Below are 13,435 nucleotides of genomic sequence, written 5' to 3' on the forward strand. Positions count from 1 at the left end.
CAGCCCCTTTGCGTTCCCAGGGGCCCGGCTCACCCCCAAAGCGATCACCCCACGTGGCCTCCTCCCACCTTGCTACCTGGGGGACTTGCTTTGGTGACAGGGGCCGCGGGCAGAAGCCGGGGCTCAGTGCGGGGAAGGGTGCGCGGGGTGGATCGGGGGGGGAGGGTCCCCACCTCCAAAGGACGCCAGACTCCCCTGCACCCCTCCTGCTTTGGAAATAGGAATGACGGAGCCGTGCTTTGGAAAGAGTCCGGCGTTTGCGCCGGCTGGTGACGAGGGAGTGTCTGGGCCGCCCCACCCGCCCGCTGCCCCCCTCGTCTGCCCCCCGCTTGCTAATGCAGCCGGCACAGTCATTTGCCTATAGCATCTCCTCTGCATTTTTAATACGCCCCCGAGCTACTCGCTACGGGTGGAGGGAGCTAATCCCCAGCCGGGACTTTGTTGTTATAATTAGATGGCGCCGGGGGGGCCCCCCCCCGCCCCACCTATCCCCCTGGGGGGTTGATTTGGGGTCAGCTTCAGCATCAAGGCCCTGCGTAGACCCCCACCCCCCCAGTCCATCCCCGATTCCAGACCAGGACTTGGGAGCAGCCGGAGGGGAAGCAGCCCCCCCCCCCCCCGCTCCACCCCCATATTGACCCACCTGTCCTTGGGGTTCGGACAATGACAGACACAGGGGGGTCCGGCCTGTTAGTGGGACCCCTCCTAGGGCAGGGGTCACCTCTCCTAATACACCCCCACCCACACACGCCTTCAGAGACAGACACACCCAACAAGCTGTGCACGCACAGGGACACAGCCGCCGCCAACACACGCATGATCTTTGTGTCTCCGTGTGCGCCGTGCAAAGATCACGCCTGTGGCTGTGCCTGGGCACACGCTGCCAACATACGTGATCTTTGCATGTACACCGGTACATGCTGCAAACACAGGCATAAGCTTTGCACGTACAGAGGCATGCCACAAACACGCATGATCTGTGTGGGTGCACCCGCGGCCAACACACGTCTGATCTTTGCACATATACACACACGCTGCAAACAGACTCGCTGTCGGTAGAGACAACACAACACACACACACCCCGCAAACACACACATTGCAAAGCTCCTCTCTTCCCCGAGGGAATATTTGCAGCCTTGTGGATGGCAGAGGAAGGCTAGAGACAGGAGAATACCCAGCCCTGCTCTTGGGCCTGCAAAACAGCTGTTTAAAGCCCCGAGACCCCCCCAGAGCAATGAACCAAGTTGTTGGCGTTTGTGGTAAAGTGAGACCCCAACTCCCCCCCGCGGAGCCAGCCCCGTGCGCTGCGCTCCATCGGGCAGTAGCACCCTCTTAAAGGGGCAGAGGGAGCGGGAATACAGGTAGGATGGGAGGGCGGTAAATGCGGGAGCAGGCAGCTGTTTGGGGTGGGGGGAAGAGAGTGGTGTCTAGTGGTTAGAGCAGGGGGGGCTGGGAGCTAGGACTCCTGGGTTCTATCCTAGCTCTGGGAGGGGAGTGGGGCCTAGTGGTCAGAGCAGGGGGAGCTGGGAGCCAGGACTCCTGGGTTCTATCCTAGCTCTGGGAGGGGAGTGGGGCCTAGTGGTTAGAGCAGGGGGGGCTGGGAGCCAGGACTCCTGGGTTCTCTCCCTAGCTCTGGGAAGGGAGTGGGGGCTAGTGGTTAGAGCAGGGGAGGCTGGGAGCCAGGATTCCTGGGTTCTCTCCCCGGCTCTGGGAGGGGACTGGGGTCTAGTGGTTAGAGCAGGGGGAGCTGGGAGCCAGGACTCCTGGGTTCTATCCCCGGCTCTGGGAGGGGAGTGGGGTCTAGTGGTTAGAGCAGGGTGGCTGGGAGCCAGGACTCCTGGGTTCTCTCCCCAGCTCTGGGAGGGGAGTGGGGCCTAGTGGTTAGAACGGGGGGGGGGGGGGTTGGGAGACAGGACTCCGGGGTTCTCTCCCCAGCTCTGTTAGGGGGAGTGGAGTCACTCTGGAGTGACTCCAGTTTAAAGGAGGCCGGCGCTGGTCGGAGCAGCAGGAATGTCGCTCCGCGTGGCCCCGGCGGTTGGGTTACAGTCAGCGCTGCAGCCTCGGTCTCCTGGGCCTTTAACCAGGGACCTTTGCTCCCCTCCCTCCCCTGCTCCTGTGGGGGGCACGTGTCGGGTTCCCCCCTGCAGCCCGTCCCTCCTTAACCCTTCTCACCCCCGGGCTCCCGCCGAGGGGCCTGGGATCAGCTAGCCGGGGTTAACGAGGTGGGGCATGTGCGGGGAGGGGGCGGGATGTAACCGGAGCTGTATTGTTCCTCCTGGGGGCAAAGCCGGGGCCCCTTAAACTCTGCCCTGTGGCTGGGGGGTCACAACGAGCCTAGGTGTGCAAATCCCCCTCCCCCCGGCCCCATTGCTGTGGGTTGAGGCTGGCCAGCCCCCAGGGTGCTGCATGGGGACCGCCCCCCATGGCTCTGGTCTTGTTAGAGGGTCTTTTAGTGCTGATAATGTGGTAGCAACTAGAGGCCCCAACTGAGACTGGGGCCTCCCCCGACCCAGATCCGGGGCCCCCACCGTGCCGGGCGCTGCACAGACCTCACAACCCAGATTGTGGGTTGTGCCGGTGGGTTGCCCAGACCCCCTCGGCCGAGATCCGTGGCCCCTCCATGTCGCTGGGCGTGGGCCGGACCCCTGGCCAACCCGGCTCGGGGACCCCTGCCACGCCAGGCCTGGCCCCAGGCAGCACGGGCCAGGCACTGGGCTGAGATGGCGCTTAGCAGGAGCGCCAGTGGGGTCGCACTGGGGCTGGCTCCGGCTCCACCACCCGGCGCTCCAGACCCAGACCCAGCTAACCCTCCCCGCGCTGCCCTCTCCGTGTTTAGAATAACTCCTGGATCCGAGACCACGACGAGACGGGCTCCACGCACTCGGGCACACCGGGCCCCTCCAGCGGGGGCATCGCCTCGCAGAGCGGGGACAACTCCAGCGAGCCAGGTAAGGTGGGACACCCCCCCCACCCCCCGACCCCCACCCCCGCACCATCCCAGCCTGTGGGGCAAAGCCCGGACTGGGGCCGGGAGAGAGAAATCTTCTGGCTGGGAGAAAAGCCTCTTTACGGCCTGAGAAGGACTTGGCAGGTGCCACCCAGTCCTGTGATGCAACCGCCTCTGGGGTAGCGCAGGGCCGCTGTTTATTCAGCGATCCCTCTCCCAGCCCTGCAATGCAGCCACCTCTGGGATGCAGCGGGCCGGCTGATTAACAGCCACAGTGGTGCAGAATAGTTTGAGACAGGAAGTGACGGAGGATCCCAACTCCCTGCGAAATGACAGGGGCTGGGGGGCGGCAGAACAGAATCTATGTAGCTGGAATTTGATTGGGGGGGGAAATTTGGCCCCAGCAAGTGTCACTGATCAGCAGCCCCCCGGGTCCCACACAGTCCCAGCCGCGCTGGGCCGAGCCCAAACCCCAGGAGGGCGTCTCCCCAGCAGCCAGTCGCAGTCCTGTGCTGGTGCATTGCGTCGGTGCGACTGTGTGATACGCGCGTGCCGCACGAGGGCCTGCCTGAGTGCCCCCTTGCGGTGGGGGGCAGCGTAGCAGCCACTCAGCCTCAGTTTCCCAGCTGCTCTTCCCCAGCTCCAGCCAGCCTCTGACGCCGACCAGCCCTGCAGTGAGGTCTCGACCCCGGCCCGTTCCGGGGCACCCCAAGTCCAAAACACGTCAGGAAGCTCCCTCGTCCTCCAGGAGCGCCACTGGGCCAGAACTGCCTGCCCCAGCTCCATCTTCCTTCCCTCCTGCCGGCCACGGGCTTTTCCTTTGAAACCTTCCCTGCCAGTGTCTCTGTTTGGGCCGATTGGCCCTTTGGTAGCCTGTTAACCCCTTCCTGCCTTGCGTGGCCCGTTCAACCCTGCAATGCAACTGCCTCTGGGGTGGAGCAGGGCGGCTCTTTATTCCCGTGGGTAGGAACCTCCGGTACGGTGTTTCCAAGAGCCGGCCATCACGGCCAGGCAACGCGCCGGCTCTGGGCGCGCAGGGTGATTACCCCGCGAACGAACCCGGGGAGCGGAGCAGAGCGGGCAGAGGAAGGGGCCGTGGCTGCCTTTGGCTCCAGGGTCACCGAGGTCACCTTCCTCCCTGCGCACCGCAGCCCCATGGGGAGACTGTGGGGTGGCATTGAGCTGAACTCGGAGAGGGAGGGCAACGGGGGGGAGGGGGATAGAGAGGCAGTGGGGGGGATGGAGGAACAGTGGGGGGAGCTGGAGCACCCACACGCACCCCGCGCAACCTCACAACATACACACGCGTGCACTGTGCGCCCACACGCACCCCACGCAGCCTCACAACATACACACGCGTGCACTGTGCGCCCACATGCACCCCGCACAACCTCACAACATACACACGCGTGCACTGTGCGCCCCCCCCCCCGCACAACCTCACAACATACACACACATGCACTGTGCGCCCACACACACCCCGCGCAACCTCACAACATACACACGCGTGCACTGTGCGCCCCCCCCGCACAACCTCACAACATACACACGCGTGCACTGTGCGCCCACCCCCCCGCGCAGCCTCACAACATACACACGCGTGCACTGTGCGCCCACACGCACCCGTGCAGCCTCACAACATACACACGCATGCACTGTGCACCCACACACACCCACACAACTTCACAACATACACACGCGTGCACTGTGCACCCACACGCACCCCGCGCAACCTCACAACATACACATGCGTGCACTGTGCGCCCTCACGCACCCCGTGCAGCCTCACAACATACACACGCATGCACTGTGCACCCACACGCACCCACACAACTTCACAACATACACACGCGTGCACTGTGCACCCACACGCACCCCGCTCAGCCTCACAACATACACACGCGTGCACTGTGCACCCACACGCACCCCGCGCAACCTCACAACATACACACGCGTGCACTGTGCATCCACACGCACCCCGCGCAACCTCACAACATACACATGCGTGCACTGCACCTCCATGCAACATGCATGCCCCATACAGCCACACAACACACCCAGACGTCCGCTGTGCATCTACATAATGCACACCCACCCACCATGCAGCACAAAATGGGCCTCGTGCAGCCACACAACATGTGTGTATGTGTGCTGTGCATGCACACACGCATCATGCAACCTCACAACAGCCACACGTGTACCATACGCACATCTACACGCTCTGTGGATCCATACAACACGTACAAGTGGGCTGTGAATCATTCATAGAGGTGTACAATGTGTGCGGGGGGGAGGGGGCTACGCTACGCTGCAGGGAGCGGGGGGGGGGGGGCAGCAGGGAGCGCTCTCCCCTGGCAGGCAGGGCTGGCCCCAGGGTGCGCTGTGGGGCAGGGAGCGGGGCGGGGGCTCAGCAGGGGGCACTGTGGGGCAGGGAGCGGGGCGGGGGCAGCAGGGGGCGCTCTCCCCTGGCAGACAGGGCTGGCCCCATTGCCCCAGCGCGGCACTAGAGGGCGCTGCGCTGCAGTGAGGTGCTGACTCTGCTTGTCCTGAGGTGTCTGGTGCCGGGCCCAGAATTGACCCAGCAGCTCCAAGGGGGTCGCCGTCACTTCCTGTCCCAAACTGGGGTTTAGAGCTGGTGCACCCCACGGCCCGCCCTGCTCCCAAGGCCCCGCCCCCTCTTCTCCTAGCTCCCCTCCCCCACCCCTGCACCCCACTCCCCTTCCCCACCCCCTCCCTGCTCCCAACCCCCTGCTCCTCCCTTCTCCTCACCCCCATCCCTGCTCATCCGCACTCCCCTCCCCACCCACTTCCCTGCTCCTAACCCCCCTGCCCCAACCCTGCACCCCCCTTCTCCCCCTGAACCTCTTAAGACCCACTTAACCCCTCTTCCCCCCTCCCCGAATCCCCCCCCGCCCTTTTGTTCCTGCTGTTCCCTTTGTTCTCTGGGATTTCCTGGCTGCCTGTGGAGGGGGGGGTAGGGAGGGGGGGCCGAGGGAGAACCCAGCCCCAGCAGCACCTTCTCTGATGCATAATTTACCGGCGCTTCAGGCAAGACTTTTAAGCTGCCTTTTAGCCGGAGGATATGAAAGATCAGCAGCTGGGGGGGGGGGAGGATTTATGTTTCCCTGGGGGGGGGAGCGGGTTGCAAACGGCGCTAGCAGGCGCCCCCCAATGGACCTGCGTGCCCTATAGAGGATGTAGGCTCAGGGCCGAGGCCTGGAGGAGGCTGTGGCACTGCTGGGGGGGAGCAGCGTGTCGGGGCTGGGGGGAGAAGAGAGCAGGAAATGAAAGCAGCCGTCAGACCCTGGGGGGTTGAACCCACATCCTGCTGTGCCTTGCGCCCTGAGCCAAAGGAGAACCCACCGCAGTTGGGAGCAGGGCAGGGGGCTAGGACACACAGGAGTGCAATTCCGCTTCCTTCCAGGAGGTGGCAGTGGTACACACACACAGAGCAACCCAGGTAAAACACCCACCCGCCCGCCCATGCACGCCGGCCCCTTGCACTATTAAGAGCAACCCAGACCCGTCCAGCGACCATTTCATTTTACCTCAGCCGTGGGGAGGTTTGTTTCTCAAAGGGAACCAGCCCTTAATGTCCCGGGTTCAAATCCTGCCCCAGGCGGGAGTTGACCGAAAGATGCTCGCAGTGCGGGGGGGCTAGCAGACCTACTGAGGGGGAGTTGCAGTCGTCCGCCCGTCATACCCTTCTGTCTGTCCATCCGTTCTCCGGCCTCACCCCACCCCACCCCTGTAGCTTCTAAGGCCCCATCCTCACGGTGTGCTGGTGCTTAGCTGCCCCACACCTCTGAGGAGCTGGGCCTAGGGGTTAAACACATCTAAGCTCTCCCCAACCACCGCCTTGGAGTCACTCAAGTCCCCATCCCGAGGCTGTCTGATCCCAAATGGCCTCGTTCTGGGCCCAGCACCGCAAGGAACCAAGGCTGGTGGGGCCCGGCCCAGGCTGCAGTGGGGCAGGGATCCAGCAGCAGCCACTGGCGAGGGCGGGGGGCAGCGGATTGGAGTAGGGGAGTCTAGGAGCCAGGACTCCTGGGTTCTGGCTCTGGGAGGGGAGTGGGGTCTAGTGGTTAAAGCGAAGGGGCAGGACGGCTGGGAGCCAGGACTCCTGGGTTCTATCCTAGGCTCTGGGAGGAGAGCAGGGCCTGGTGCAAGAGGGGACGGGCAGTAGGATTTTGCGCACCGGTGAAGACGCTTGCCCAAGGTGCAGGAGACTGGTGGAGAACAGCCAAGCGAGGGCACTTCTCATTCTCGCCCCTAGGGGGCCACGCGCCCCTGCTGTGGCTCTTTGTCACCCCCTAGTGGCTCAACCGCATTTATGCATCAGCGCCAGGGACGGGGCTGAGAACTCTTCTTTAGCTCAAGCAGCAAGGGGCAGGTGTCTTGGTAGAACCGGTCGCTGGTTCAAGTCCCGCTCGTGGACACTCAGGCTGTCTTTCTCCCAGGGGACTGCCTGGATAACAGCGTGGCCTCCCCCAGCACCGGGGACGACGACGACCTGGACCGGGACAAAAAACGCAACAAGAAACGGGGGATCTTCCCCAAAGTAGCCACCAACATCATGCGGGCCTGGCTGTTCCAGCACCTGTCGGTGAGTGACGAGAGGGGGGCAGGGCAAGGCCAGGCACCGGAGACGGAAGGAGGGAAAGTGAGTGAGACAGAAGCTGTGGGGTTGGAGTGGAGTGTAATGGTTAGAGCCTGGGAGCCAGGACTCCTGGGTTCTCTCCCCAGCTCCGGGAGGGGAGTGGGGTCTAGTGGTTAGAGCAGGGGGGGCTGGGAGCCAGGACTCCTGGGTTCTATCCCCAGATCTGGGTGGGGAGCCCAGAGGGCCACTGGCATAAGAGAACCAGGCCTGCAGTGAGCATGCAAAGTGCCTCCCAGAGCGGGGAAAGGTGCTGCCTCCACTCACCAGAGCTGTCGGACCCCAAGCCGGTCCCGGTGCTGGTTACAGCTCAGAGAGCCGGCGAAAGGCCTGGCCAGTGGGCAGGCTGCTGCGTCTGCCATTTCGCTGCTGTGCCACCGAGCAATTAGGGGAGCCGCAGCACCCGTCTCTCCCCGGTTAGTTAAACAAAGCTGAGTTAATGAGCGCTGACCAATTAGTCACTAATTGAAGGCACCATAAACCTATTAGGGACTGGGAAAGGGTAATCAATTCTAGCCAATTACCCTGAACCCACTGGCTGGCGCTGCCACGGCAGAGGGCTGTGCTAAGTGGAGGCCTTTCCCAGCCTGGCAGGATGGGGGGACCCCCCTCCCAGTGGGCCTTTCCCCCCATTTCTGAAACTAAAGACTCTTCAGGGGGAGCCTTTTGGTGGAGTGGGAAGTTGGCAGAAATTGTGCCATGCGTTAACTGGGCTGGTCAAAGTTGAATTTTGGGAAGGGGGGCTGGGAGTCAGGACTCCTGGGTTCTCTCCTCAGCTCTGGGATCCTTCCCGCCCTTAGCCTCCCCCTTCCTCAGCTTCCAGCCAGATGGCCTGGTACAGAAACCTCATCCTCCCATCCCGCGGGGCAGCAAAGGTCCTGCCGATCAAAGGCCAGGCAGCCTCGTGCTTTCCCTGCCAGGCCCCAATGATGGATGAGGCGGCATCGTTCTGTGGGTCACCCCGAGACCTCTGCCGAGCTCCCCTCCCCTCTCCGCCCCTGACAGCGTGGTGACAGATGACAGGCGGCCTTCCCTGGCCGCCCAGGTCACCGCATGCTGGGCAGTTGCTAGCAGGCAAATTCAGAGCTCCCAGGGGAGGTTTGATGCCTCCAAAAATAGGTTAGACTCCCAGGCACCACAGACAAGGAGGGGCTGGGTCGGGCCCGTTCAGTACCAGGATCTGGGTCAGGTCCGTTCGGAACCAGGATCTGGGTCAGGTCCGTTCGGTACCAGGATCTGGGTCGGGCCCGTTCGGAACCAGGATCTGGGTCGGGCCCGTTCGGTACCAGGATCTGGGTCGGGCCCGTTCGGAACCAGGATCTGGGTCGGGTCCGTTCGGTACCAGGATCTGGGCCAGATGAGGTTCGGTTTGGGCTGGGAGGGTCCATTTGGGATCTGGGCCAGACCTGGGTTTTTCGGGGCCAGGATCTGGGCCGGGGTCCACTGGGGGCCAGGGTCTGGCCAGGTTAATTCGGTATTAGGGTCTGGCCCGGGCAGGAATCATTCATTAGATGGTGACATTTACTCTTTGTAGTGGCTACATGCACCACGTTCCCCCCTTCAGTGTCTGGTCCACAGAGGGTAAGAGCCTTCTACTGCTACTGGCTGATGGAGTCGCCCCCTCAGCTCAAGGCCTGAGATTCTGGCACTTGGGCAGCTATGACAGGCCCAATGGGCTAATTCTGTTGGTAGTGCGGGCTAGTGGACGGAGCAATGGACTGGGACTCAGGAGAGTAGGGTTCTAGGCCTGGCTATTCGGGCTACTAGAATAAACCCAGGAGTCCTGAGGTTGCTGCTCTAACCACTAGACCCCACTCCCCTCCCAGAGCTGGGGAGAGAACCCAGGAGTCCGGGCTCCCAGCCCCCCTGCTCTAACCACCAGACCCCACTCCCCTCCCAGAGCCAGGGAGAGAACCCAGGAGTCCGGGCTCCCAGCCCCCCCTGCTCTAACCACTAGACCCCACTCCCCTCCCAGAGCCGTGGAGAGAACGCAGGAGTCCTGGCTCCCAGCCCCCCCCTGCTCTAACCACTAGACCCCACTCCCCTCCCAGAGCCATGGAGAGAACCCAGGAGTCCTGGCTCCCAGCCCCCCTGCTCTAACCACTAGACCCCACTCCCCTCCCCAAGCTGGGGAGAGAACCCAGGAGTCCTGGCTCCCAGCCCCCTGCTCTCACCCACGTCTCTAATCACTAGCGGGAAGTTTTAAACCCGTTCACTACAGATCCGAGGCCCCAGGGCTGGCAGCATCCGTGGCAGGGAATGCTGGGCATTTTGTGTAGGGAAACGATAATAATTAGTGTTAATTCTGTTTTTACTTCATCCTAGGGTCTCAAAGCACTTGACAAATATTGGCCACCTTTTGTTATTAGGTAGGGAACTCAGGACTCCTGGGTTCCATTTCAAACTGTGGGAAGTGGGTCTCGTGGTTAGAACTGGGGAGTGGGAGCCAGGACTCCGGGTTCTAGCCCCTGCTCAGGGAATGGGGTTGGGGGAAGGCTAGAAGCCAGGACTCCTGGGTTCAATTCCCTGCCGTGGGAGGGCAGGGGAGCCAGGACTCCTGGGTTCTCTCCTTGTCTCTGGCACAAGCTTCACCTAATTATCGAACAAGCCACTTACCCCCTTTGTGCCTCAGTTTCCCCATCTTTGCAATGGGATGAAAGTGTCCCTGTCACTAGGCAGCTCACAGGGCCTGGTGCCCTCCGGCCCAGGGCTTTGAGATCCTCCTGTGGCCGGGGGCGCGTGTGGCCAGGGCCGCCCCCGGGGTCACGCTGCTCTCTGCTCTGGCCCACAGCACCCGTACCCCTCGGAGGAGCAGAAGAAGCAGCTGGCGCAGGACACGGGACTCACCATCCTGCAGGTCAATAACTGGTAAGATCGGCCCGGAAGCTGCCATGGTGTGGGGGGGTGATCCCTCCCGTGCCCCCCCACCGTCCCTCCACTCCCCTGCACGTCCCCTCCCCCTTTGCACCCCTCCTGATAAGCCCCCCATCCCAGCATCTCCCCCTCCCCCCTCGCAATCCCCCCCATCCCGGCACCTCCTCCTCCCCCCTGGCAACCCCCCTGGCATCTCCCCCTCCCACTTCGCAACCCCCCCATCCCGGCATCTCCCCCTCCCCCCTCGTAACCTCCCCCGGCATCTCCCCCTCCCCCTCGCAACCCCCCAACCTCTGGCATCTCCCCCTACCCCCTCACACCCCTATCCCACTGACCCTCCTTGCATCCCCCCATGCCCCTGGAATCTCCCACCTTGCAGCCCCCCCCATGCCCCTTGTCTCCCCTGCCTACCTATGGGCCTCCTGCCTTCCCCCTCCCCCACATCCCTGCCGCCCCCCCCCCCCATGATCAGAGTGAAACCTCCCCCCAGAAGCAGACATGGAGCCCTAGGCAGCCTCTGCTCAGCTGGGGCTGGGGGCCCCTTTCCCCTTGTGCAGACCCTGGGCCCTGTGAGGAACACTGGGGGGAAGGGGGGCAGGGGGTTCTGGGGAACACGGTGGGCTCGGGATTAGAATGGGGGGGGTCTTCTCTAGGACGCCTGGGTTCCATCCCCAGCTCTGCGAGGGGAGTGGGGTCTAGTGGTTAGAGCAGGGGGGCTGGGGGCCAGGACTCCTGGGTTCTCTCCCCAGCTCTGGGAGGGGAGTGGGGTCTAGTGGTTAGAGCGGGGGGGCTGGGAGTGAGGACTCCTGGGTTCTATTCCTGGCTGTGGGGTGGTGGTTGGAGTGGGGGAGGGGTCTGGTCCCCCATCAGGCATTTTTGTCTCCCAATGGGGGGCACATGCCCCCAAGGAGGCTGTTGTGGTCCCTTCCCCAGATAGACACGCTGCAACCACCCAGGGAGACAAAACCGCGGGGGGGGGGCTGTGACCTCCATCCTCCCCTTGCGCCTGGGGTCCCTGGGTCTCTGGGCTGTGTCCGTCTCCCACAAGCTCCGGGACTCACCCTCTGTCTGTCTGTCCCGCCCGGCGCAGGTTTATTAACGCCCGGAGGCGCATCGTCCAGCCGATGATCGACCAGTCCAACCGCACAGGTGAGGTCCAGCTGGCAGGACTGGGCCTGGGGGGCAGGGAGCCCGCGAAACCCTCTGCCTCCCAGACCTGGACCTGGGGGCCCGGTTCCCACAGAGCTCACCCCCTTCTGATGCCCAGCTCCCCCGCAGCGTGAGACGAGCTCGCTGGGTCTCCGCCGACTTCCCACCGGGCTGGGGCGTTGCTAGCGAAACGGGGCATGAACCAGCCCCCCCTGCAGAGGAGATGGGGGCTGAATGGGCCACGGGGGCCGAGCGCCCTGCTGCCCGACAGAGGAGGGGGTGGCATGGGGGGGGGGTCAGCTTCCAGCCCCCCCCCCCCCACTGGCCTTGTGTCCTGCCCCCGGCGGGGCAGGACTTGTGCGCCCCACTCTGCAGAGCCCACAATGCCCCCCCATTGAAAGTGCCCCCCTCCCGCGGCTAATCTCCACCATGACCTTTCCTCCCTCTCTTCCGCGCAGGTCAGGGGCCGCCCTACAGCCCCGACGCCCAGCCCATGGGCGGGTACGTCATGGACGGGCAGCAGCACATGGCCATCCGGCCCCCAGGTAGGGCTGGAGCGGGGCAGGGCTGGACTAGCTGGCGGGGTTACCCACCCTCAACTCTCTGGCCTCCTCCGTCCAGTCCAATGTCATTCCTCCCTCCGCAACGGCCTGGCGACAGTCTTTCACCCCCAGGGGGCGCCGGGGGTGGGACCGAAAAAACGGGGCATAGACTTTCCTCCGAAAACGTCTACAGCCTTAAAAAACATATACTGCGTCCCCCCCTCTCCCCCCGCACCCCACACCGGTTCCTATTTTTCATTGCAAGGACGAATTCCTCTTCGATTCAGCGTGAACATTTTTTTTTGGGGGGGGGAAGGGTTTTAAATCCCCCCCCCCCCCCCCCCCCGCAAATTTTTTTTCGTTTCGATTGGAATCGAAGCTCAAATGGCTGGTTTGTCTCTGGGGGGAGGGGGGACCCCCCTCCCATTCCAGCAATCCCCCCCCACCCCCCTGAGTGTGTTTTGTGTCCGTCGGAAAAAGCCACGATTGAGGAAGACGTCCAGCCAGGCCCCGGGACGACTCCCTGTCCCTCGAGATACAGTCCCCGGCCCCGGCTGCCAGGGGTAGAACGAGGTTGGCCGAACTCAGACAGGAGCCCACCCCCACTAAACAGCTGATGCTCCTGGCTGCTGTCCTGGCCGGGTGACCCTGAGCCTCGGGGGGGGGGGGGGGGGGGGCTGGCATGGTGCATGCCATTTATGCCCCCCCTTCCATGCCGCATCAAACCCAGGGGGAAGCCTTTAAACCGAGCTGCAGAAGGTTTGTTCTACCTCCCCCACCGGCTACGGGCTGGAGGCGGGAATGACGGGGGGGAGGCTGTTGGGCCTGGGTGAGCCAGACCGGCGGGACGTAGGGGCCGGGGGGGGCCCGTCCGACTCTGGGATCTAGGGCTCTGGCGCTGTGGGGGAGGGTCTCAGCTCTCCTCTCCCCCCCCCCCCCGCCAGGTCCGATGGGCAGCATGGGCATTGCCATGGGAATGGAGGGCCAGTGGCACTACATGTGAGCTCTCCTGCTGACACCGATGCTGGGGGATGTGAGTATGGAGCCGGGGGAGGGGGGCGTGGGGGGGGGGGTGATGTAGGTCTCTGCAGGGGATGGGTCTGCCCCTGGTTTTCTCATTTCACCCCTCGCATCCGCTGGGTCCTGGACTGGTCCCACCTGGGGTCAGTGCCGGGCGGGGGAGGAGGGGCGGTGGTAGAATCGCCCAGCAGTCATGGCGGGGGGGGGGGGGGGGAGCATGAGCCAGGCTGGGTCCGGGGGGCCC

The 13,435-nt window shown here is 63.7% G+C and overlaps 1 protein-coding gene across 3 annotated transcripts in view; it reads left to right on the forward strand.

Moving 5' to 3' along the window:
- The window catches only part of MEIS3 (Meis homeobox 3), a 32,022-nt gene extending 18,848 nt beyond the window's left edge, over positions 1–13,174 (forward strand). For 2 of the 3 annotated variants that reach the window (XM_065420757.1, XM_065420758.1), the window contains 6 exons: positions 2,838–2,949; positions 7,410–7,555; positions 10,398–10,474; positions 11,571–11,629; positions 12,088–12,174; positions 13,116–13,174. In XM_065420757.1, the coding sequence (XP_065276829.1) occupies positions 2,838–2,949; positions 7,410–7,555; positions 10,398–10,474; positions 11,571–11,629; positions 12,088–12,174; positions 13,116–13,174 (540 nt within the window). Of the gene's footprint in view, positions 1–2,837; positions 2,950–7,409; positions 7,556–10,397; positions 10,475–11,570; positions 11,654–12,087; positions 12,175–13,115 lie in introns of all 3 variants that reach the window. The other variant, XM_065420756.1, reaches the window with a different exon arrangement.
- Positions 13,175–13,435: the final 261 nt, after the last annotated feature.

This window comes from Emys orbicularis, chromosome 21, assembly GCF_028017835.1.
Source record: "Emys orbicularis isolate rEmyOrb1 chromosome 21, rEmyOrb1.hap1, whole genome shotgun sequence".
Taxonomy (NCBI): Eukaryota; Metazoa; Chordata; order Testudines; family Emydidae; genus Emys; species Emys orbicularis.